The 25,901-nt window shown below is 43.5% G+C and overlaps 1 protein-coding gene and 1 pseudogene across 1 annotated transcript; both read left to right on the top strand.

The window, feature by feature from the left end:
* Positions 1 to 1,381: 1,381 nt before the first annotated feature.
* On the top strand, positions 1,382 to 16,996 carry LOC121303565 (annotated as a pseudogene).
* A 2,672-nt stretch (positions 16,997 to 19,668) lies between these two features.
* Positions 19,669 to 24,509, top strand: LOC121303503. Its single transcript, XM_041234266.1, has 6 exons — positions 19,669 to 19,806; positions 20,158 to 20,329; positions 20,929 to 21,169; positions 21,541 to 21,639; positions 22,504 to 22,638; positions 24,360 to 24,509. The coding sequence occupies exons 1-6, from the start codon at positions 19,669 to 19,671 to the stop codon at positions 24,448 to 24,450; spliced, it is 876 nt and encodes a 291-aa protein (XP_041090200.1). The 3' UTR covers positions 24,451 to 24,509.
* The last annotated feature ends 1,392 nt before the right edge of the window (positions 24,510 to 25,901 follow it).

The raw sequence follows: 25,901 nt of genomic DNA, 5'->3' as shown, positions 1-25,901 counted from the left end.
ACAGAACTGGGCGGTGCAAGCCATCGGGAGACGCGTGAAAAACCACACTGGACATTTCCATCAATGCGTTCCATAAGTTTACCAATTAAAGCATCACCATTTACTGTCAAATATTTACGATTATGACTGTCGGCATTAGGCAGTGTTTTAGCTGATGGACAGACAGTACTGTCGCACAAAGTCACCAATACACACCTCTCTGCAATAAAACAGTGGCTGTCCAGCAAAGCACAGCGCTCTGACAAACTCATTAACACATTCTGCGCTCTCTTTTATTAAACGCGTGTAAAAGCCGCATAATGGATTGCTTGTCTCTCAGTTCACTTTCTTGTTTTGGTTTAAGGTGTCGCTTATTTTTCATTATGTTCTTATTGTCAGTGTGAACATGTACCTCAAAGCATTAGTATTTGCAGCGCTGTGCATCCCTGTGCCTCATCTAACCCACTTCTGCTATTGTTGCTTTTTGTATTCTTCCAAACATTCATTTTCTTCTGAATATTCATAAACTGATTCATAAACTGTTTTCTCCCCATTCCTCATCTACTAAAAATATTATATTTTAGTGGAAGTATTTCAATTTAGGTTTTGATCAAGCTAATAGTTACTACACCCAGCAATTACCACAATAATCAGACCAACATAATCAGGTGAGGTGACAGAGAACCACGATTGAACGTTAAATGATCCTCTGACGTCTGAACGTCTGCTGCATCCTAGGGTACAGTGTAGGTCTGCTTATTACAATATCAGAGTCAAAATAAAACAGAATCTTAATCAAATTATTGTGTATTTCCTAGAAAATAGTACCGGGATAATATTGAATAATAGACAAAAATCGGGTATAAAGCAGTAAAAACTGACGTCCAGTTAAAAAAAAAAAAAATCCTGTTATTTTTTGGTAAAATTCTAAATAAACTGCAAATGCAGAACACTAAGCATAAGCATTGTAAAGAAAAGTGAGGTATGGTAAATCATATTAATAAACAAGGACAAACTATAGTACATGTATAGTATAAGCATGGGAAAACTGCAAGAATACTTTACTAAGGGATCTGTTACACTTGTGAATATCCAGGTAAGTGTTCTCGATCCTGAAGCCTAACCTATTGAAAATCCCCACAAGCTCCAGTCAGGTGTATTATGCACTGTAATAAAGCCACGTGGCAGTAAGGTTCACATTATCTTGAACCTGCAAATGATCCCACAGCCCACGCCTAGGACGAAGCTGGAGAGCGACCAATTATAAAATAACAAATAACTGATACCCTCTTAAACCAGGTCATTATTTATTCTGCCAGTCTAGCGAGAGCTGTGGACCTCTGAGACTCTGTTGATAACTAAGCTCAGGGATGTACTGTACTTTAACCCGATCAGGTCGTAGATGTTACGAAGACCATCTGGAGCCCCCAGTGGCAAAGACCCTGGTCACAGGCAGGTTAGGTATCCTTGCATCGCTCAGTTTAGGCTGATAGATAAGCTATTGTAGAGTCCTTCATTAAAGTCTCTCTCTCTTGACTTAAACATTAACCTCTGTGGATAAGTGGTGATCTGGTGCATTTGGCTATGTGCCGGAGATGGTCTGAAACAGAAAAATGATTTAAAAGGATTCGAACATACCTGCACATGTACAGACAAACAGTGCAGGTACGCACACCATTTAGCTTGATTTACTTCTTATAATGAGGACCATGCTGACAATATTATGAATAAGAAAGCACATCCAAGACTGTATGAGTAGATACTGGACACACTCTTGCTACTCTCAATAACTTTATTACAATACTTGTGGTCTCATCCATTATATACACTTGCTTGTACGATCTTTTTGTGGGACAAGATTTGAAGTTGGAGTTGACAGAAGGGAAGGAGACACTTCTTCACACAAAGAGTGGTGAGAGTATGAAATGGGATACCTAGTCATGTTGCTGAGGCAGAATCAATTGGATCCTTTAAGACCCAACTTCACAAAGTCCTGCATTGAACCAGGTGAACTGAGGTGGGCCAAGTGGCCTCCCTTCATTCATACATTTTTTTGTTCTAAAGGGAAAGATTTAAATTCAGTCACAATGGGGAGAAATTCTGATCTCTTATTGGCTGAGAACTTGTATGTATATGTGTACAAGTGGATGAAATATATACAATTGTAACTGCTTACAAAATTTGAATAAAGTTCTGGGCCACTGTTTACGTAGTTAAGTAGTGTTTGAAGCTAACAACAAAAAAGGCCAGACCCATGAATAATAATAGCAGTACTATAAATACATAGGAGGCACTGCTCTGGGATTCTTCAGTGTCGGAAAGTAAAGCATAGCTAGTTCCAGAGTTGCAAAGAAATATAAACCCAATATTAATGATCAATTTGAGCTTTTTCTCCTGAATTAGTGAGAATTTTCTTTTTGTATTTCAGTTTGTGTATCATGATGAACTAAGTGTCTACAGCCGTCAAAATGAAGATTCCCACGGGGTGCTTTAATGAGGATGGGCTCTTCCCCTGCTGCAGGGATCGATCTGCACTGTGCAAGCCAGTGCACTGAGGCGATTGGAGTGATCTCCTGGTATAGGGATGCACAGAGCTCAGCTCACTGTGCTAATGAATCTTCAAAAGATGGGGCTATATGAGGAGTAATATGCTTTTGTATGATACTGTGAGCTGCATCACTGCAGAGACCACTATCTATGAGCTGGAGCCACTGGCAATATGGCAAAAGTCTAGTAAAACAGAAACGTGATTTATAAGGATTACAAATATGCAGGTAAACAGGACAGGTGCACATGTGGTTAAACTGCCTTTTTTCTTTTTATAATAATAATAATAATAATAATAATAATAATAATAATAGTGATTGTCAGTTTGTTCCAGAAGTGAGTTGTGGAAAACATAGAGGTGAATGTGTGATGGAAATGGCAGTTTATTAAAGTGCCTTTCCCTACACGTCTGCACTGTCACTTTTCTATTGACAGATAATGAAAATTCATGACAATTGTAATTGTTATTTATCAGGTAAAAATGATCATGATAATCACAATGAGTTTTTGTTTTCTAGTTTGAACTGTATACAAAGTACAGTAACTATTCAGTAAAGGATCCTCACACGGTCCAGACAAGCCCAAACAATGGCATCATTTTCTCAAACTCTCCTCTACTCTGGACCTCTGGCTTTTGGGCCATTTACAAGCAGAGGGCCGAGGGGACTCAACCTTACACATCTTCTTAAAGTTACAGAGTCCTGTCTGCACTGCAGGATCATTACACAGCCATCTCACGTAACAGAACTGTGTAATTATCTTTCCAATAGGATAATACCCCCACCTCCAATAAGATCAGAGCAGGGTGCATGCTGGGCTTAGCATGCATCTGTGTAATCCAGATGGCAGGGTCAGCTTGACCAATGTGGATTTCTCCCGGCAGCAGCAAGGTTGCAGAGCCTTCACTGTGCTCTCATGGAATATTGTAGTTCTGTGATCTGAGGGGTGACTGGTGGAGCTGATTGAGGTCTCACTACAGGTTCTGAAGCCTTGTGTCTGAGGTCCCACGGGGAGGGAGGGAGCCGGAGCCATGCTGGAGATGGAGGTGGAGACGATGTTTAAAGGCCCTGGGGCAGCTCTGGCTCTGCTGCTCTGTGTGCCCGTGCTGCTGCTGCTGATCTCCCCAGGGCCCGTCTAGAGCCACGAGTTCACTATGTACAGGATGCAGCAGTACAACCTGCAGAGGGACAAATACAGTAAGAGCAGCTGGAATATACAGTGCAGAGGCTCGCTGCTTTGATTAGAGTAAACAGGAGTAGCATGTGAGAATGGTATGCAATGGACAATGGAGCTGAACCTTATATATTGACCTTGAAGTATATAAGGCCTGTGGTACTTAGCTGTCAGTGATTTGGCCATAGTGGGTGCCAAATTTGTCAGAGTATCTTTATCCCAACTGACGCCAGCCTGATAGTTTTTAAATAATTACCTGCAGGTGGAAGCAACTGGGAGGCTGTGTAGAGGTTAGAGCTGAGGGACTGGGAGATAGTGTGGTATAGTGGTTAGTGCTGTGTGTGAAGCTGTGCTCTGTGTTCTCCAGGCTGCAGGGTATGTGAATGTGGCAGAGCAAAGCTCTGCCCTTTAAATTGGCAGGGATGGGGTTAACTTCCCCTACCTGCCTGGGTTTATTATGTTCAGGTGGCTGGGGTTGATTAGTTGATTAGGTTGATTAATGATCAATCAGCAGCCAGCCACCTGATATAAAAGGAGGCCTCTGCTTCTCATTTGGAGAGAGGGAGCTGAGGAAGCAGGTTGGGGTTTTTTGGTTGCTTGGACAGTTTGAATCCAGTAAAGGCATTGCCCAGCCTGGAAATTGTTATTTTTGTAAGTTTTGCTTTTTGTCTTTCTTTGTGTTGAAATTGCTTTGTTTTGGCCCTTGTGCCCTTTCATTTTTGTGTTTATTTATAACAAAATAGTTATTTTTTTTGAACTGCAGTCTGTCTCTGGGCCTCTTTCCACTCGCCAGCCTGCCACAGTGAAGCTGTGCTCTGTGTTCTCCTAGTTGCAGGGTGTGTGAAGCTGTGTTCTATGTTCCCCAGGCTGCAGGGTGTGTGAAGCTGTGTTCTGTGTTCTCCAGGCTGCAGGGTGTGTGAAGCTGTGCTCTGTGTTTGCCTAGTTGCAGGGTGTGTGAAGCTGTGTTCTCCTAGTTGCAGGGTGTGTGAGGCTGTGCTCTGTGTTCCCCAGGCTGCAGGGTGTGTGAGGCTGTGCTCTGTGTTCCCCAGGCTGCAGGGTGTGTGAAGCTGTGTTCTGTGTTCACCAGGCTGCAGGGTGTGTGAAGCTGTGCTCTGTGTTCTCCTAGTTGCAAGGCATTTGAAGCTGTGCTCTGTGTTCCCCGGGCTGCAGGGTGTGTGAAGCTGTGTTCCCCGGGCTGCAGGGTGTGTGAAGCTGTGCTCTGTGTTCCCCGGGCTGCAGGGTGTGTGGAGCTGTGCTCTGTGCTCTCCAGGCTGCAGGGTGTGTGGAGCTGTGCTCTGTGCTCTCCGGGCTGCAGGGTGTGTGGAGCTGTGCTCTCCGGGCTGCTCTGTGCTCTCCGGGCTGCAGGGTGTGTGGAGCTGTGCTCTGTGCTCTCCGGGCTGCAGGGTGTGTGGAGCTGTGCTCTGTGCTCTCCGGGCTGCAGGGTGTGTGGATCTGTGCTCTCCGGGCTGCGGTGTGTGTGTGTGTGTGTGGAGCTGTGCTTTGTGCTCTCCGGGCTGCAGGGGTGTCTTCGTTCAGGGGGAGGCACAGACAGTGGAGGAGGAAGTCCTGACTTGGCGTGTTGTGATCATGTGGCTCCCGGACTTCACTCTGCAGACTGCAGCAGCCAATCTAATATTGATCCCTGTCATCATCATCTGTCCCTCAACACGTCGCACAGGTACCCCGCCTCTCTATCACCTGTCTCTGCACACGAACATGTTGTCCTTTACCTAAAGGAGCATGAGCCAGTCATAATGAGGGATTTGCAAAACAAGCATGGAAAGCTTACGTTTTTTTCTGTGCAGGAATGTCGGATAGAAATGACCAACACTAATGTAACCACAAACTGGTGGTATTTGAGACATTGACTGATCTTTGCAAAATCAGAAGCAGGAGTGAAAATGAATGCTTAGCTCTTGGTGTGTCTCACCTATTATATGCACTTCCATGTGCAGTGCAGGGTGAGTCATGTATTCAGGAGCCCGCTAGTTTGAATCCTGTTTGCACCGAGTTGCCGATCTTGCCTGGGTGACCACAAGAATCCCCGCATTGAACTGTTGCACTCCAGCAGGTTGGGGAGGAAATTTGGCCATTGATAGTTCTCCTCAGCAACCCCATACTGGACTTGCCTCCTGTATCCAGAAGTTTAGTAACATTTGTACGACGGGAGGAAAGAGGACATTGGCTCAACAATGGGAACAGAGGTTGTCTGTTGAACTTTAAGTGGGTTGTAGTGGAAAAACGATTTAAATCAGGTCGAAATCCGGGGGTAGATCTGGATATTGAATTTAAGAAAGAATAATGGTTAATGAGCCCCTTGTACCCTGGCAGCCCTTCATGGTGAGTGAGTCAGAGGCCCTGCTCTCTGAGATGCTGATCCCTGTGTACGTGGCTCACGAGGATTCAGAGCTGCTGTCCATCTATGAGCAGACGAAGTCTGCATCCCTTGCTCTGCGCTCCTCCACTGTGCTGCACGGTAAGAACCAGGGAGTCAGGAGCCCTTCAGGAATACCTGGATTTACAATGTTTCTGTCACTAACCCTCCTTGAATTTGGTTTAGTCAGATTCCACAAAAGCTGGACTGTTACGCTTTCTGTAGGGGATGTTATCTCCCGAATGAGTTTACTCCATTAACAGAATCACAGTTTCCCCATAAATTCTGTTTGCAATCTAATCATGGCAAAACAAACAAAAAAACCTGGAGTCTCTCCCTTTGTTGTGTCAGTTTGTTCAGCTCTTAGGCTTCCCTGTTCAAGCACCTCCCCTCACATGCTCTTCGTTTCTCCACACAATGATATCCATGATAACGGCCAATAGGTTCCAAATGGTGGCTGGCAGTGACGTCCAGATCAAACCCATCAGTGACCCAGCCATCGTCACTCTGGAGGTGAGTTCACTCAAACTGCCTGTGTGTGTGTGTGTCACCTTGTGTTACCTTGTGTTGTCTCTTGTGTTATCCTGCCTCTCCTCATTGCTACACAGGGAATGCACTGTGATCTCTCTTGTGTTACCTTGCCTCTCCTCCTCTCCTCACTGCTACACAGGGAATGCTGCCTGGGCTAGGGGAAGACCTGCCTACCATCGTCATTGTGGCTCATTACAACTCCACTGGAGTTGCACCCGTAAGTCTCACTTCTAGAAAACGTCAAACAAAACCAAAGTCAGCTACCTGTACAGACTTTAATGGACGTACGTGGAAAGAGTCAAGGTTGGGCACCTCATATCTGTTTTTACAGTTTTTTACGCAAATATTCCCATGTTTATTTACAAAAGCTTTGTTTTGTTTAGTTTTTTATTGACTTTTTCTTTAAAATTGGCTCAGAATTGTATTTTGATTTATACAAAGAAAGCTATGGCCATGCCTTTGTTATTTACATGTATGTAAATAATGAATCTGTATTAGTATAACTTCCAATATTACTGTTTCCAGTGAAATCACTTACTTGCACCTTTTATTTTAATAAGCACTAATACATTTCCAGGACTTTTTAAAAATAAAATAAATACTAAGAGAAAAGGCCTTGCTGAAATCTTCTGGTTTAGTTTGTTGTAACTGTGATAAAAGATGATCGAGTCACTGTTTAAAATAGTTTAGAAGATCTATATCGAACATAGAAGATCTATATCAACATATTGTTAAGAATGTAAAAGTATATAAAGTAGGTCTAAGTATTAGTGCTCTGGTGATGGTGTAGCAGGGTGGAGGCTGTTTGTGAACCAACGACCCTGCCCATCGCAAGCAAGCATCCTAACCACTATGCAAAAGAGACGAGCTCGCCAACATGTGTGCTTTTAAAGCTTGTAACCTCGTCTCATCTCGCAGACAGGGGACAGAATCCGGAACGCAGTGTATCACACAGCTCTGTCCGTTACACTGAGCAGACTGCAAAATATAACAAACAACCTACACTCACAAACAGACAGAAAGGAGCTGTCAGTTAAAGCTTAAACAATGTCTCTGTTCATAAATTCCTAACAATTTTTAGCATCCAACAAAAAGCAATAAAATGTTCCCCAGTCATTGAAACGGTAGGTTTATGCCATCATTACATACTAATTACCAGTTTCTTTACACTTGATTGAATTATATCCAGGTTATTTGTCTTCTCTCCAATGATACTGACATAAATCAGTAGTTATCTTTTGGGACATGTACTTAAGCGTTCAAGCTGTGAAGCACACAGCTGCATCCTGTTCCTTTCAAACTAGGGGTGTGCTGATACTCCTACTCATGCTTGCTGTTGCCTTTAAGAAGTGTTTATTGGCAGATATTAAATACATCCATTCATTGTCAGTTTAGTCTCGGTGCAGCAGTATGGCAGTAAAATTGTCAGCGCTCCAGATGAGAGAAAAACCCACTTCCAATCTGCTTTTAAAACATTCAGTGCCAAACTTAATTGACATTGATTGGTACTCAGTTGTAAAGGTGAGGGAAGGACATATTTTGTTTTGAAATCAACATGTTAATGAATGAATTCATTTAATACCTGCCAATAAATACTTAATAAAGACAGTTACAAATATCAGCACACCTAAAACCTACGCCCCCATTCATTTCACTGCAGACTGACTAACAGCTAATCTTCTACAGCACAGTCAATCTAGGTTCAGATCCTTTCAGTATGAATTATTCCATCATAATGCACCTGCTTAATTGTCTCTCACACTACAGTGCTGTTCTGGACTCGTGAGTGTTTGGTGTAACTGACCCTGTCGCCTGCAGAGCCCCCCATTGCTGTGCTCAAGATACTTAAGCAGATTAAGAGATTTCATGTCTGGGTCTGCAGGCTCCTCAAGCATCTGGTCTCCTGTGCTGTTGTAACCCTTAAAGTTTACCATTTTGCAGCCCCCCCCCCCCTCCCCCCATGCATTTCCCATGGTTACACTATGCATTTATCATAGCTTACCCTGGTTTTCCATGTTTACTAATATGCTTTACCATGCCTCTCTATTCTTTACAATGCTTACCCTTTTGTCATTGTGTGATGTTTGCAGTCACTGAGAGTGGTTCTGGGTTCCGGATTGCTCCAATATTGAGCTATTATCGTTTTTCTCTATGTCTGTCTTCACCTGGTTTTGAGCTTCGCTTTGAGCTTGTCTGGAGAATCCTAACTGCCTAGCACTGAACAGACTACCCCATTGCATGCAAGTCATGTGACAATGTGACCTTTCCACTCTGCTGGCTGAACATACTCTACATATACTGTATAGACAGGGGGATTAATGTAGGGGCGGCCACGTTGAAAGGCCTGCAGTCCTTGGCAGCTAGAATCCTCTAGTCTCAAAAACTAAAAGCAAGTTCAAAGCCAGGTAAAGACAGAGATGGAGAAAAGTGATAATTCCATTTGAGCATCAGAACCCAGAACCACTCATCAGGTGAAAGGTGTAACATTTACATTCTAAGCTGTTCTTGCTCTTTTAGTATGCTTTCCTAGCATTTCCATGCTTCGCCCCTCGTGCTCTAATTGTGTGTAGGGTGTCTCTTATTGTATAAGAGATGTCATCTCCTGCAGTTTGGACGAGAGGAACATGCAGCATGCAGAGTGGTTCTGCCTGCTCCATCTCTTATTCAATTAGAGATCTACAGGCAGGCCTACTGGTGCTGTGCAGTACATATTTATTAAAAACAAAAGTGCAGCCAGAGAAACTAGTGTCAACTTTGATAAAATGTAGAGTGAAGTGAATATGATCAATTTTCAAAATGTACCCTATAGGTGTTTTGCTTTGCTTCTTGAACATTGGAACCAGGTGTGGTGTTCTATGAATGGGATGACATCTGTACACAGGCTAAGATGTAATGGGATTCTGTGAGTGCTGCATCGCTTGTCTGTGTTGAGATTGAGTTTCTGTTCCTCTGGCAGTGGCTCTCCTATGGTGCAGACTCCAATGGAAGTGGGGTAGCAGTCCCCCTTGGAGCTGGCCCGGCTCTTCGACAAACTCTACAGCGACCGGAGGACCCGGGCTGGGTGAGTGAGACTGAGCACTACACAAAATACAGCACCTCGCAGGCATACATTGGCAAGCAGTTACCTGTTGAATGAAGTTGAGCTACTGAACCTAGTGTTCAATATTCTCTGTGTCCTGCAGCTCTCCTGAAGATGAGCCTGGGGAGGGGGGGTGCTGTACAGTGAGATAATTTGAACCCTTAGTTAAGATACCTAATAAACAGCACACTGCTGCATTTCCATTCAGCAACAGTAAACTTCATTGTTTTAAGCCCCTACGCTTTTATACGTGTGTGCAATTGTTGATGGATTTTGTTTTTGCTTTTTTTTTTTCTCTGAGGTACAACATTCTGTTCTCCCTGACTGGAGGAGGGAAGTTTAACTACCAGGGCACTAAGCGCCGGATCGAGGAGCACCTGGATCATTCAGGTACAGTCTGGAGGAGGGAAGGTGTTGGTTTCGTGGGCTGGGCAGTGTACAGTGCAGCAGAATTGTGATGTAACGAGACCAAGAGGGTGGCAATGCTGGAAGTTACTCCAGGTGTAATGGTCTTGTCTTTGGTACTTGTGTGTCCTTGTGTGCAAGTGCCTGTGGTTTGTGAAACTGAATTTAACGCGGATGGAGTGTCAAGCCCAAGCAGCACTGTGTTTCTCAGAGATTGCGATGGCAGCATTCGGCAGGGTTCTGGGATCAGCCCCAACTGGATTTAATTAGAGCATTTTACAGCACTGGGGAGTCCTATTTTTAGATTGCATCAACCACATATTTTAGGGGAAATCTCTGGATAACCGTGGATAGTTGGTTGAAGCAATTCAGGCAAATTCCACAGTGCTGTAAACCTGTGGCTGATCCTGCCCAGTATGATTAAAGCAATACCTTGGTCTCTTTTATAGTACTACTGATTTATCAGTTGCCTTATTTGCATCCCTAGATACGTTAAAAGAGCAAGGATCTGAGTTTCAGGGTGGGGGGTCTTAAGATTAATCTCTGTTCGTCCTTATCTCTCCCCTGTGTCTGTGTGATCAGAGTCCAGTCTTCTCCATGACAACGTGGCGTTCGTCCTGTGTCTGGACACCCTGGGGAATGGGGAGGGGCTCCACCTGCACGTCTCCAGAACCCCCAGGAAGACATGTCCAGCTGGGAAGACATGTTGGGTGATTTCCTGCTGAAACTTAACCGAATGCCTCGTGTTTGTGAGGCTGTTATTAAGGCATTTTGGCTATCTTGAGGAATCCACGATTTAGACTCAATTTTCTTGAACATTGCTTTGATACTCATTTTGTTTTGTATATTGTAACATGTGTCTTCATTTTCAAGTATTTACAGAAATGTATATGATGTAAAACATCAATTGTCAATTATGGGAAAAAAAACTAGTTTCCAGCAAGTGTACTCAAACTTTTGACTGGTACTGTATGTATGTATGTATGTATGTATGTATGTGGAAACTCACTGTTGTATTATTTAGTGATGATTCAGCTTCTCCTTCTTCAGATGGCATGGCAGAAATGGCACGCTAGACTGATGTTGTTTAAGTTCGAAAGGTTATATGTAAATTAGCTTTCAAGACCACAGAAGTTCTGTCGGGACGCGAGTCAACCCAAAACATCAGATCAAATACTTTGAAAAAGAACATTCTTCATCACCAACATCACACATACATGTTGTACCGTCTGTGGACCCTCACGGCTCGCCTCGTGGTGCTTTAGGAGGAGGAGCGGGTGAGAAGGAGCTTGTAAACGCTCCTCTTGTTGCCCATGTGTGTTGCCATTGCCCAGGTCTCAGATGGACTTCAGGAAGCTCAGCTGAAACACTGTCATTATTGCAGAGGCCTTGGTGCACTTCATGTATAATTTCACTGAAAAGGTAAGCTCTTGGCTGCAGCAGCAGGGAAGGTCAGAGCTAAATAATCACTGTGTTTTAAAGGGCACACACTGTGTGTTGAACGGGTAGCTTGTCTGTGTGGAAGAGTGTGAGTTGCAGGATGCAACCAATGAGGGACTAGCTGTGGATGATTCAGTGCAGTCTGAACAGCATCAGAGGAACTTCTCAGTAAACTAGACAGACCTTTATCAGTGGAAATTCATTAAGTTTAAAAAACATCACCACTGTAAACAGATACCATATCATAAGAATAAATACAGCAAATGGATCGAGCTCTCTGGTTTAAAGGGTATTTTTAAGGACTGTTTTTTAATGAGTGTTTCTAAACATTTCCTTAGGTCAAAAAGTGCTTTAAACTAATTAGAACCCCTCTTTAAAACTGAAACAGTTGAAAACTACATCAACTGCAAGTTTGATTGAATTATCAAAATGTGCTTTAAAAAAAACAGTATTTTAGAAAACAAATTTAAAACAGTCCTTAATGTTTTGTGAATAGAGGCCAGTGTTTCAGTGCTTGCTTAGGTGTAGATGACAGTGACATTGGACATAACTGTGTCACCATATATAGAATGAACAGTTCTTGAGCTTCACTGTACCTTAGGAACACATCAACACAGGTTAGTTAGTTAAGCTCTGTACAGTTTTATATTTGTTCATATTTCAGACTGTTGATATTTAATCAGTGTGAGGTGTAGATCTGTCTATTCAAATACCAGCAGGACAAGCACATCACATTTAAAACAAAGGTAGATGCAATCCGAGACCACAGGTTTTTAAAATAAAAGACGGCTGTGGCGTTGTCACTCTGAGCCTCTATTTTGATTGATGCTCTGTGATTTTAGTTTATTGAAACTGTTTGTCCTGCGATAATAAAAGGAGAGCAGAACTTGGAATCCCTGTCAAAGTGATCGAAGGACCGGTGCCTCTTGTCATTTTAACAATTAGATCAACATTATAGAGCTCTGTAACTGCATACATTATATCCAACTACACTGTAATAACACTGGAATGCCATGTTTGATAACATAGTAATTTTACATTGTAAATACCAGGGCTGGACAGAAAAGTCAAGGACACTATTTAAATGGAAAGCAGAACATAGAGGTCAACAAATCTATCTAAAATACAAATAGAACATTGGTTGTCAAAAATGTATTTCAAAGTGAAAATAGCAAATACTTTTTTGCAAAGATAAAGATAAAGTGTAATTACTAAACTGCTACTATTGTTCATATTGTAATTAAGCATGTTGCATTATAAATAAACCCCAATGTATGTAATGACAGTGTTGTTACAATGTAATTACTCTGGTGTGTTACCTAATATTCATTATTATGTAAAATATCAAATATCAACTGCAGATTACAGACTGGGTTCCATACATGAAGTATGCGTGTCACATTATCAGGTAGCCTAGCTGTTGTGTGAATGCCCTTCACGTAATAGCCGACCAGTTCAATTGCAACACTGCCAGCTGTGCTGTGTGAGTTCAGTTCACTCCCAAACGAGAGCCAAACCCATCCCAATAAAATAACACAACGGTGCAACAAGCAACACTGCGCAAATATTGATTATTTGTTAAAAAAGTTTGAAATATAATTTATAATATAGCAAGGTAGATCAAGGGAAGAAGTCTTCTTGAGCATAGCTACGACAACAGCAGAGTTGCACTATACAGCAGCTTTGAAGACCAGGTCGTCTGAAAGCACCGAACACATTTTAGAAAAGCAATATGATTAAAAAACAATAGATTAAAATGAATTAGGAACATTTGAGTTATTAGTCAGCTATTTAAAATCAATTCACAACCTTAATGTAATGCACCAAGAAATGCCTTTTATATGAGATTTAAAAAGGGACAAACTCTGCTTGTCCGATCAAAGAAGCGAGAGAATGTCTTTCACTGCTGGTACACTTTTTAATCATGGAAGTCACAGAAATCTGGCATCCTGTGAGCGTAGTGTACGGACAGGAGTGTCTGTGATAAAATTCAGTGAGATACAACACAGCAAGACTGTAAGGGACGGAGTAGGATCCTACATTCACTTCAGTACTGGTACATGTGTTCTATTTCTTGCAAAACAAATGAGGATGGAGATAAGACTCCTATTCCATAGCAGTTTCACCTATTCCAGGTTTTAATATGAGCTTGACTAGCCCCAGTGTATAGGTAACAGGTTCAGGTGTGTCTTATTAAACTCCTAGTGAGACCAGGAATGGATCTAACTGCTATGCAATGGGAGTCTTATTCCCATCCCTGCAATAGCAGTGTGTAAGCACAGTCTGGGTTCTGTTTGTGTGGCTTCCCATCTAAAAGGGGATTCATTGAAATTTCAGTAAAATAATTAGATAGCAGGCTGCCTAATAAGCCAACTGGAGAGTACTTTAGTGAAAAAACAAACACTGTTCAGATAAACACATACCAATCACACAGGCCCCCGAGAGGTCAAGAGAGGAACAGAATCAGTGATCTCTCTCTCTCTCTCTCTCTCTCTCTCTCTCTCTCTCTCTCTCTCTCTCTCTCTCTCTCTCTCTCTCTCTCTCCATTGGTCTCCTAAGTTTCTATTACATTCAATTAATGAACTTGAGGTTGGTACATTTAGGAACTGCTCTTTGGTGGACAGTTTTAGCTGGCTTTTTTAAATTAGTTTTTAAATAGCTACTAACCATTATATATTAACTAACCATTAACAAGAAAGCATTCATTAGTAAAGTGGTTGTGACTGGGAGCAGTGCAGTGCAATACTAATGCGATTGATCTGGACTCAAAGGCAATGGTTGTATAAGGACACCTAAGGTACAGTACAGTGCACTGAGGCTGCCATTGGTAGAACACTCTCATTTCAATACCTTTAAATCCATGCCTTTGCCTTTGCTGGGAATGCTGTGGTGACAGGGTTTCTTTAGAGTAATAATAGTATTATTATAATGCTGTTCCAAATGGGACAGTGAATGGCCAAGGGGCTGAACGCATGCAGCTGATTAAGACAAGTGGCTGTTTTTCCTGTTGTTTCCTGAGTGATCCTGTGTCTCTGTCTCTCTTCAGGAGGTCCAGGAGAGCTGTCTGTCCTTGTTGGTTCACTGGATGTCCTCCCAGTCCAGGGCTGCCCAGCTCCCGGAGCGAGAGCCTGGCCTCTTCCGCACCCTGGAGCTGCAGCTCAGTCAATACCTGCACCAGGTCCAGCGGCACACCTTCCACACTGACAAGAGGAAACAAGCCCCTGCCTATCTCCCCGCCACACCGGCAAGAGAACACACAGCAACTTGTAACAGCGGGCAGGCTGGGTTCACACAAATCCTGCCCATCTCCCCGCCACACCAGCAAGAGAGCACACAGCGACTTGTAACAGCGGGCAGGCTGGGTTCATGCTAATCCTGCCCATCTCCCCGCCACACCAGCAAGAGAGCACACAGCGACTTGTAACAGCGGGCAGGCTGGGTTCATGCTAGTCCTGCCCATCTCCCCGCCACGCCAGCAAGAGAACACACAGCGGCTTGTAACAGCGGGCAGGCTGGGTTCATGCTAGTGCTGCCCATCTCCCTGCCAGCAAGGACACTCAGTCAGGGTTTTATGTAAACCCTATGTTGTGCAGTATACGAAAATGGCTCTTTAATAAAGACTATAAAATAATCTTACAGGGGCACCTTTGATAATGTTGCCAGTGCTAATAGATAGATTACAATTTCAGAGACCCAGACTATGTGTTTTTTGACCAGACCAAACACACCATGACAGCATACAGGTAAGTGTTTAATTTTTTAATTTTTTTTTTTTTTTACTAAATGACCATAACACCCACTTACCCATCCAGTCTCAGTGGTAAGCACCACACACTACCCAAGCGTGCATCTTAACCACTGTACAAACCAGCCAGCCAGGGGTCAGACTCCATCCTGTCAGTGCATCGCTCAACACTTCCTGCTGCTTGAGCAGGACAGGGGGGTTTAATCCACTGAACTCAGGTTTAGATAGAGGTTCAGTGAATGTTTTGTTTCATCTCTTATTCTCTTTACCACAGGGTGAAGCCGACAGTGTTTGACCTGTTCTTGGTGGGATGTATAGCAGCATATCTGGGAGTGGTTTACCATGCAATACAGGTGAGCGTCTCCTCTGTCTACATCCTGGGGGATTATACTTGAGAAAGATAAGATGTGACAGCAGCAGTGGTACAAGATTAAAGCTTTGTGATCGGATTTCTAGCAGATTTTCATTTTTTGCTTTTCCTTCAACTGTAAAAAGTCCTGCAGACGAGCCCTCCAGCCTATAAACACAACGATTCATGCGATTGTTCAGCATGTGTGAAGTGATTAATCTGAAAGGCAGTGCCCTGGCCTCCTTCACTGCAGTGCCAGGCATTGCAGGAGGTAATGTGCTCTTCACTCTTATAAAAGGACCCAACCCAGTCTGTCTCTGAGCCTTTTTGTTCAAGTGCATGCAAGTCAGTTCTTGCCTTTTCAAACAACTTCTTTCAAATGGTCCTATAGCTGTAATCTGTGTTGTCTTGCGGCAGTAACACTAAACCATGGTGATTTGCAGGCATAAACCAAGTGCACAGGGAGGTCTACTGCACTGGTATTCCTCACATCATGAGAGCTGTGCTGGTTCACACTAGCACTGTAATAGACAGCTCCAGATCCTTGTTCCAACCATCTGTGGTGTAATGTGCAGCCTCATAGGGATGCTTCATATAATCTACATTTCCATGGTGTCAGCTGTATTTTTAATTGAGCTGGAACAAAGAAGAATCAGGGGGGACATGACTGAAGTCTTTAAAATCGTTGACATAGTTTACCAGAACATCACTTTAAACACAATACAGAAACCAAGGACACAGTTGGAAATTAAGTAAAGATAGACTCGGGACAGAGGGAAGGAGACACTTCTTCACACAGGGAGTGGTGAGGGTATGGAATGGGCTGCCTAGTCATGTTGTTGAGGCAGAATCACTTGGATCCTTTAAGAACCAGCTTGACAAATTTCTGAGATCAATCTGGGACCAGGTTATGTTAGATGGGCTGAATGTCCTCCTCTAGTTCAGGAATTGTGTTTGAGTTGGTGGAGCTGGCAGTGTTGCAGGGGGACAGGTTAATGGTTACACTGAGGTGTACCAGGTGAACCTGGAGGTTAGACATGATTCTGAGAGCTCACAGGGGTGCTTCTGCTTGGATGACTGAAACAGAAAATGACACAAACAAATCTAAAGTAAGTATTGGTTTGGTGGTGGGATCGGAGGCAGTCACTGAGCCTTTAATTCTCCTGAGCTGTCACAGTGAGTAATTGGACATGCTAAATTGAAGAATGGAATTAGGGTAAAGTAATGGGGCACTTAAAATGTATTTTAGTAATTAAATAAATTCATAAATATAAATACAGAGTTGATTTCAATCTTATCTGTGTCGTTTTCCAGAGTTTTGGGTCCCTGTACACCAGGGTCACCAGACTGATGGTGAAGCCGAAGCAGCAGTGAGCTGAACCTCCACCACAGACAACCAGCAAAGGAAAGGCAGCAGAGCCCAACCCGGGACACTGCCCCATGCTGTTCCGGAGGACTGCTTTAAATGCAATAAAAGTTTGAATTGAATTGCATATACTTTTTTTTTTTAAGACTAGAGTCCCTTATAAAAGTTTATCACAGTAACTGTACAGTTTTCCCATAGTTATACTTTTTGGCGTTTACCATGGTTTACCATGGTTTTTTAATATGTTTTACCATACCTCTTTGTGCTTACAGTACATGTGCTTTTCCATGCTTTCACTATGCTTAATTTCACTTTGTAGTGTAATGGTAACCTTTTATAGGGGGTATGGCAAAAAATGAAGAACCCACCTGTAAGAATCCATGGAGTAGCCAGTAACTAACACAACACTGAGCTGCACAGGGACAGAGCAACAAACAGCCAATACAAGAAAGGTCTCCAGGGTGGGGCTTCAGAAAGGAAGTCGCTGTATCTTGGAAACTTAGAGGGTCTGACATCCACCAATGAGGTATTTGTTCAGAGACCTTGACTATGACCTCCTGTCCAATAAGGTACCACAATGATCCAGACCCTTCATATCAAGGTGTGCTGATTCGACTATGGAGATGATCTGGCCACAGCTGAATACTGAATGGTGGCTCTTTGACTTGTATTTGGCAGGTGGTCTCATAGTTTAGTACCTCACTATGTATATACATATCTTTTGTTATGTTTGCAATAATATTTAGAATAGTGTATTCATTTAAAACACTAAAGTCTTTTTTACAGTACCCTTTTTAGGTACTGTGTATGTGTTTCCCCTATCTCCAGTGATGATAAAGCCCTACAAAATAATACATTAATTAGTTAATTAATTAATACTGTGCTTATGCATTTCATGAATTAAACAAGACTGTTTGGAATAACCTCCTTTTCAAAGTTTACAGTGCTATGCATTGTCAAGTACCTTTACCCCACACCCTGTATAGCAGAATGAATGGCTGTTTATTTATTTATTTCTGACATCATTTATGCATTGGTTTAATTAGTATAATTATCGTCATGATTATTGGTACAGTCATTTATAAATGATTCAACTGTTTGTCTTGGCACAATATTTATATATTCATTCTCCAGTCCTGTATACTCGGTCAAGTCTGAAAACCTGAAAACGCAAAACCAACTGAAGTCCTAGCAGTACAGGAGTGAGCCCGGCCTCCTTTGTGAAGCGAACGTGGGGCTGGTGAAACACGGGACTTTCACTGCGGCAGGCTCCCATTGTGCTTCTTTCATCTCGTATTGACCCAGCCTTTACTCTGCAAGTCAATGAAGTGCAAACACCGTGTCTGACCTGAAAAGGCCTTTGAAGATCCCATCTCTCACAGCGCTTGAATTATTTATTTAATAAAGTGTGCCGGTGTCTGGGGGGGAGCAGCGGCGTGGGGCGGGCTTGCTGACAGGGTGCGATGCTAGAACAGAGGCAGGATGACGAGGAGGAGGATTAATCAGGGACAGGGTAAACAAGCTGCTCCTCTGTGTGCTTCACAAAGCCTTTGGAGGACACAGATTGTATCTTTCCGACTGGCTGTTGTGGGCTTTCAATTCTTCCCAGTCCCCGGGTTCTGTTTCTTTAAAGGATCCTCTTGCTGCCCTTATAGAGAAGTGACAGTTTGAATTATAATACAGTACAGTAAAACCCTAATAGTAAGGCCAGATAAGGGACCAACAGAGTGCGTCCTTAATACTGAATGTACGTAATAGAAGCATTCACATTTTACTATCTCTCTATCTATCTATCTATCTAATATATATATATATATATATATATATATATACATACACACACACACACACACACACACACACACACACTGCTGTGCGAATGTCTTAGACATGTTGCATTGTTCTGCTCTGATGCATTATGAGCATCAACAATTTACTCAAAGCCTCCACTAGTGTTTTCTACTATTATAACAACCTTGACTTGCATAAAGATGGAAAAACATTGAGTGCAATAGCTCGCATCACTCGATTTTCAAGGTGTGGTATCCGAAGCATAATTCAACAAGTACAGAGAAACATCATCTGTGATTGACAAACACAGGACTGGAAGACCCAAAAAGCTGTCTAACAAGGATGAGCAATACTTGATAATATCCAGAAGGTCACTCTTGAAATCAGGACTTAAAGGATATGTTGCAGTAAGAATACCTCTGTTAAGAAAAGGGAACAAGACTGAAAGGCTAAAATATGCACAAGAACACTGGACTATGGAAATTGAACTATGGAACAATGGTCAAAGGGCTTTGGACTGTTGATGGATGGACAACGACACCCGTGCCTTCTGCCAGTCCTATTGTTATTTCAACGCTTGTTACAGTATGGTCCACTTCAAGGGAGCACAGAAAAATAATGCATACAGTCCAGTGCCCTAGGCAACTAAATGCTAATAGCAACAGATATGAATTCTTCTTTAGAAGTCTATAAACTAAAGGGTATTTACTCTGAGTTTTCAATGGATATTTACTCTGAGTTTCCAATGGATATTTACTCTGAGTTTCCAATGGATGTCAGGGGGCGGAGTCCTGTGCACCGGAGGGACTGTCTCCATATAAAGCCTGCAGTGGAGTTCCTCTGGTAGAGAGTGAAGCTGCTGCCTCGGGAGCGAATGCCCTGGTTGGAAATGCTCGTTGCAGCTCTCCACGGCTCCCGAGCCAATAACAGCACCTACACAGACGACTACAAAGCCCCAGGCTTGGGGAGGCCAGCTAAGGGAAGACCTTCATCAGTGACCAGAAGGAACAATCCCCACCCCAAACCGGTAGGGACACGGCTGCGTACCAAAGCATGATTGGGGTTCCTTTACTATAGGGGTACAATACAGTGCTGAAGATTAGCATTCACTGCAGGTTTTGTGGTTTAAAAAACGTTCTTCTCATTGCTAGCACCATTGTTTGTATTATTAGTATATCCACATATCTGGTCTTGAAAAGCACTGTGACCATTTTTTTAAAATTAAATCATACACATATCATTACAGTACAGGGATGGCAATAAGACTCCTATTGCATAGCAGTTTCACTCATTCCAGATTTTAATAGAAGCCTGATTAGCCACAGTGTATCAGTAAGGAGCTCAAGTGTGCTTGCTCATGGCTATTTTGTTTCTGCAGGGCTTCCTGTTTCCCAAAAGATTACCATGTGAGCATGGTGTCATTCAGGACAGAGTCCGACAGCTGGTTGATAATTATATATCGACACTGTCACCCTACAGCTGCTACCACCTTCCTTCCTGCACTGCCGACCTCTTCCCTCCAGTTAAAGGTGTCGCTGCCCCCCAGAAAGGTACCTCCTGTATGGACCTGTTGGTCTTGGTAATACTGACCTTTAATAACCCAGAAAGCCTGCTGCTGTAACAGGGCAGGGGCTGGTCTCAAACCAGCAATCAATACAGTCCAATGAAGTGAGAATCATAGAATACAGATGTGTACCAAATATGAAGACAATATCTAGAAATGTTCTGTCTCTTCCATGGTTGTTCCACGATGGGCAAACACCCTTCTAGTTTTTGCTTACACACTAAAATGCTCGCATTTTATATTTAGGAATAACTTTCCTGTTTGTACTTTAATTTAGTTTCTCTGTTCCAGTGATGTGTATTGTGGATGCAAAGGGAACTTTGTTCATGTTTAACCTTTATAAAGGAAGGCTTTCACTTTGCCCTGATTGTTCTTCGATTGATCATCACAAATATATGCAAACTGGCCTCTGTTCAGCTCCCCACATGCTAGTATATAGTACTAATAGACTTACTAGAGGTTCTGCCCATTGATTGTTTCAGTTCATGTTTTATTAATTTAACCAAACAATTATCCTCCTCAGTACAGCTGTGTCAAGAAGCTGTGTAAATATTGCTTGGTTTACCTTCTCACTTTTCCCACCAGAGGGCAGACTTGCCTTGCTTATGCAGAAAACCCAACCCAAGGAGACAGACCGTGTCCAGCTCCTATTATCCCCTCTGACTCTCCCCGGACCAGACTTTCACAGGCTGGGCTCTCACTCAGGCAGTGTGTTTAGGGCTCCCACTGCTGGTCAGCTGAACAGACTGCAGGGCCTGGACCCCAGGGTGTGTGGTTCCCCAGCCAACGAGAAGAAGCTCCAAACAATTCTACACAACATAGAGAGGTAAGGGAAACTGTCTGAAAAGAGTGCTTTGCAAGGCCCCTCCCCGTATAAAATATTACCATGCTAATACTGCAGTTTGATCATGGTTTTACTACACATTTACCATAGTTTAGCATGATTGTCATGCCTTACTAACTATCAGTGCTTACCTATCTTTATCATGCTTTCACTTTACTTTATTGCACTTTGCAAAAAGGTACAGTTTAAACATAATGGTATACCTTTGCTAATACACAGTGATTCAGCAAATTTCAGTTTCAGTAATGGTGTACCATTTGTAAATCATGATTAGTAAATAGTATTTTATTCCATAGTGCAGGTCTAGGGTGTGATCCATGCTTAAACACACATGCCCACATTCTGTTTTTCAGAACAATGCATGTTTCCAAAACACAAGATTCCCCTCATGCCAACCCCAGGCCACACCCCTGCCCCAAAACATTGCGTTTCAAGACAGCCCTGGACTTCAGGTGGGTGGTGTGTTAGCACTCAAGATGTAAATAAATAAAGATCAATTAAATGACCATGTTAAGAAGCTTTTAAATGTCTCATGTACACTGTTTAAGAGTAGTGTGCAACTATTAAGCAACAATATGAGAATGCAGAATGATCTCAGTGACTACATTTACCAGTGTACTGGTATTTCCTACTTGTAATTTCTACACTGTAGTCGTTTATTTGTTTTTTTACTCAATCACAACACAGTTGCTAACATTCCCCAGGCTGAGTGGGGGTGGACTAGCTCTCCACCTGCCCCTCTGTATTAGAACAGCCATCCTGACACCAGCTACTACAATAATCAGGGGTCAAGCAACACAGGCAGTCTCGACTGAGCAGATAAATCTGCTCTGTACTGGGTGCTGGAAACTGCACTGCTCCCTCCAAGTTTACCTGGATGAGATGGTGGTGAGACTTAGTACTGGTTTGGTGATTACTGTAATACATCTGAACCCCATATAGCAGGTTTAGCAGGAGCAGGATTGCTCAGATCAGTGGGACTGCACTGGCTGAAAATGCAGGAGTGGATAGAGAGGTCCTGTCGATGACAGGTTACAGCCAGGGTAGTCTCACTAACCACAGGGGTGTCCTGGAAAAGCACAATATGCCACAGTTTCTTGTTCACCGCTTTTTGCTTAATATTACCAAAAAAAACTATTTTCTGGAAAAAAATGCCCCATGTTTTTGGTTCTTTGTTTTTTTTAATATATTTAATTTGGTCTAGTTAGATATTTTAAAGATAGTGAACTATGTTGTGATTTAGTATTCCTGGGAGACTTCAATTTGCAGAATACTCATACCCTATGTACACTCAAACCTTTAAATATTCCTTCCAGAGCAATCCCCAATTATGAACCCCCGAAGGTGCATGATTCCTGCCCAGAGTACACAAAGTACAGTTCCTCCAGCCCCCAGCCGGTACCGCTCGCCTACCAGAACAGGTTCCGCCCAAAGACAGCCGTGGACTTTAGGTAAGTGGTGTGTTGAGCAGAAATATTAAAGCTGCAAAGTTAGAGCTTGCTTTTCTACTCTTTTATCTTTAAATACACTTCTACCAGTCCCTCTGATTAAACTGTCCCTCATCTCTAATGATTAGACCACACTGCCTCCCTGCCAGAAGGTGCTCTCACTTCTACACCACACTGTCTCCCAGTCTCTCAGCTCAAACCACTACACCACACTGCCTCCCAATCCCACAGCTCTAACCTCTAGACCACACTTCCTCCCAATCTCTCAGCTCTCACCTCTACACCACACTGCCTCCCAGTCTCTCAGCTCCAATCACTACACCACACTGCCTCCCAGTCCCTCAGCACTCACCTCTACACCACACTGCCTCCCAGTCCCTCCGCTCTCACCTCTACACCACACTGCCTCCCAGTCTCTCAGCTCCAAACACTACACCACACTCAACTCTAACCACTACCCAGTCCCTCAGCTCTAACCACTACACCACACTGCCTCCCAGTCCCTCAGCTCTAATCACAATCACTAGACCACACTGCCTCCCAGTCCCTCAGCTCTCACCTCTACACCACACTGCCTCCCAGTCCCTCAGCTCCAATCACTACACCACACTGCCTCCCAGTCCCTCAGCTCCACTCACTACACCACACTGCCTCCCAGTCCCTCAGCTCCAACCACTACACCACACTGCCTCCCAGTCCCTCAGCTCCACTCACTACACCACACTGCCTCCCAGTCCCTCAGCTCTCACCTCTACACCACACTGCCTCCCAGTCTCTCAGCTCCAATCACTACACCACACTGCCTCCCAGTCCCTCAGCTCTCACCTCTACACCACACTGCCTCCCAGTCCCTCAGCTCTCACCTCTACACCACACTGCCTCCCAGTCCCTCAGCTCCAATCACTACACCACACTGCCTCCCAGTCCCTCAGCTCCACTCACTACACCACACTGCCTCCCAGTCCCTCAGCTCTAACCTCTACACCACACTGCCTCCCAGTCCCTCAGCTCTAACCACTAGACCACACTGCCTCCCAGTCCCTCAGCTCTAACCACTAGACCACACTGCCTCCCAGTCCCTCAGCTCTAACCACTAGACCACACTGCCTCCCAGTCCCTCAGCTCTAATCACTGCACCACACTGCCTCCCAGTCCCTCAGCTCTAACCACTGCACCACACTGCCTCCCAGCCCCTCAGCTCCACTCACTACACCACACTGCCTCCCAGTCCCTCAGCTCACACCTCTACGCCACACTGCCTCCCAGTCCCTCAGCTCCAATCACTACACCACACTGCCTCCCAGTCCCTCAGCTCCAATCACTACACCACACTGCCTCCCAGTCCCTCAGCTCCACTCACTACACCACACTGCCTCCCAGTCCCTCCACTCCAATCACTACATCACACTGCCTCCCAGTCCCTGATACTTGCCGGAGCAGACAGCAGCCTCTAATTGGGCTGACACACTCATTCAGGGTGCTAGAATGAAGATGTAGCTGTCACAGCATTGTTTCAAGTGCTGTTCAAATTGCAGAGTGCAGAGATGAGACATCTGTTTGCATCTAGGAAGTGTGTCTGTGTATCTTTGTAGTAGGGGAAGGTGGTGTTTAAATAACAGAAGCAGGCAGTCTCAATGGAGTATTAAACAAGTAAGAAATAGCATGTGAGGAAATGAAGCAGGTGTGAAAGTACAGGGCTGTTTTCTTCTTGTCTTTTCCTGCAGGTGTGAATACAGCTGCTTCCAGGTTGTTAAAAAATCCCAGCCAGGCCACTACATAATCCACCCTGAGTTTGTTTCCGAGAGAATAACTTGAAGGCTGGCATGTCCTGCCTCTTCCGTTCTCTTCCTCCGGAGCTCCTGTCATGTGGAGCTTTTATTCAAAACTAAACACAAAGTGATGTAAATGTGAGCTGGGATCAGTGTCTGTATTTATCCTGCACTTCTTGTCATTTCTGTTGGACAGCACGTGGTATTGAGGAAACCACTGTAGGTCACATTGCATACATTACATGACAAGGTGACTCTCTTTGCCTTTCACTTTCACTGAGATTCAAAATTCCTGCTTTAAAACGACATGGTCAAGTTTCAATAAATAAACATCACCAGGGCTCCTAGTCACAGCAGGGCCTGATACAGCTGGTTCAGTAGAACTCCCAAAGTGGAAGCGACACATATGCAACTGTCCTCTTTATTAATCATAGCACCAAGTCATTTACCAGAGGATGCTCCACACTTTCCTTTTTCATCCTTCCATGAAGAGAAACAGCCATTGAAAAATGGAATGCATGCTTGTGAAAGTTATTTAGGAAAGACTGACTGGGGTATAGTTAAACACTCAGTGGTGCTGAACTTAAAAATACACTGAAAGAAACTTAATGAATTCCATTACAAACGTCTCGACTAAAAGGTTCTCTATTTCTTCAATGAGCTTCGTTTCATTTCTGTAGTGCGAGCTCCACCACTGGGTGGTAAAGTGTCACAAGCGCTATTCACACCAGTGCAGGGTTAGCATCTAATACAAAATCACTATAGACACTTCACTGGTCGAAAAAACATTATTGTTGAATGTCCTATGACTCTGGTAGTATTGCCACTTGATGCCTGGCTTGTGGGCACCACAGTACTATAGCTATAGTTCATGATAACATTTTCTTTGAAAGCAGGCCTGGTAGCATTCCTCCTGGTCGCTGCTAAAAGCAGGTGAGGAGGAATCATTCACAAACTGCTGGGAACTTATTAACATCTCTCCACAATGTGCTGAGCTGCTACTTAGTTTTCTCTACACCCCTGTGTACAAAACTCTACTTCTGATTCCGGAGGGCTCTCCTTGCCTTTCATAAGAATGTAAGAAGATTTACAAACAAGAGGAGGCCATTTGGCACATCTATGCTGGTCAGGTTCCTAGTAGCTGACCTGATCTCAGACCCTTTTAATCTTAAAGGATCCAAGAGATCCTGCCTCAACAGCAAGGCTAGGTAAGCCATTGCATACCCTCACCACTCTATGTGAAGAAGTGTCTCCTTCCCTCTAGTCAAAGTCTGTCTCCACTTCCAGCTGTCCTCTGGTCCTGGTTTCTGAGGTCCAAAGCACTGATTCTGTTTTGTTTGATACATTGTATCACCCTCTTTTTTAGAAGCCCCTATACAACAGAAAGTCACTGTTAGAAAGAGGGAGTTTTAGGGTGTTCTCAACCACATACTAAATCATCTCATGAGTGCATGCATTACTGGGAGTATACTTGGGACTGCAATTCACCAGCATATA

This window comes from Polyodon spathula, chromosome 1 (genome assembly GCF_017654505.1).
Source record: "Polyodon spathula isolate WHYD16114869_AA chromosome 1, ASM1765450v1, whole genome shotgun sequence".
Lineage (NCBI taxonomy): Eukaryota > Metazoa > Chordata > Actinopteri > Acipenseriformes > Polyodontidae > Polyodon > Polyodon spathula.
This window is presented reverse-complemented; position numbering and strand designations above follow the sequence as displayed.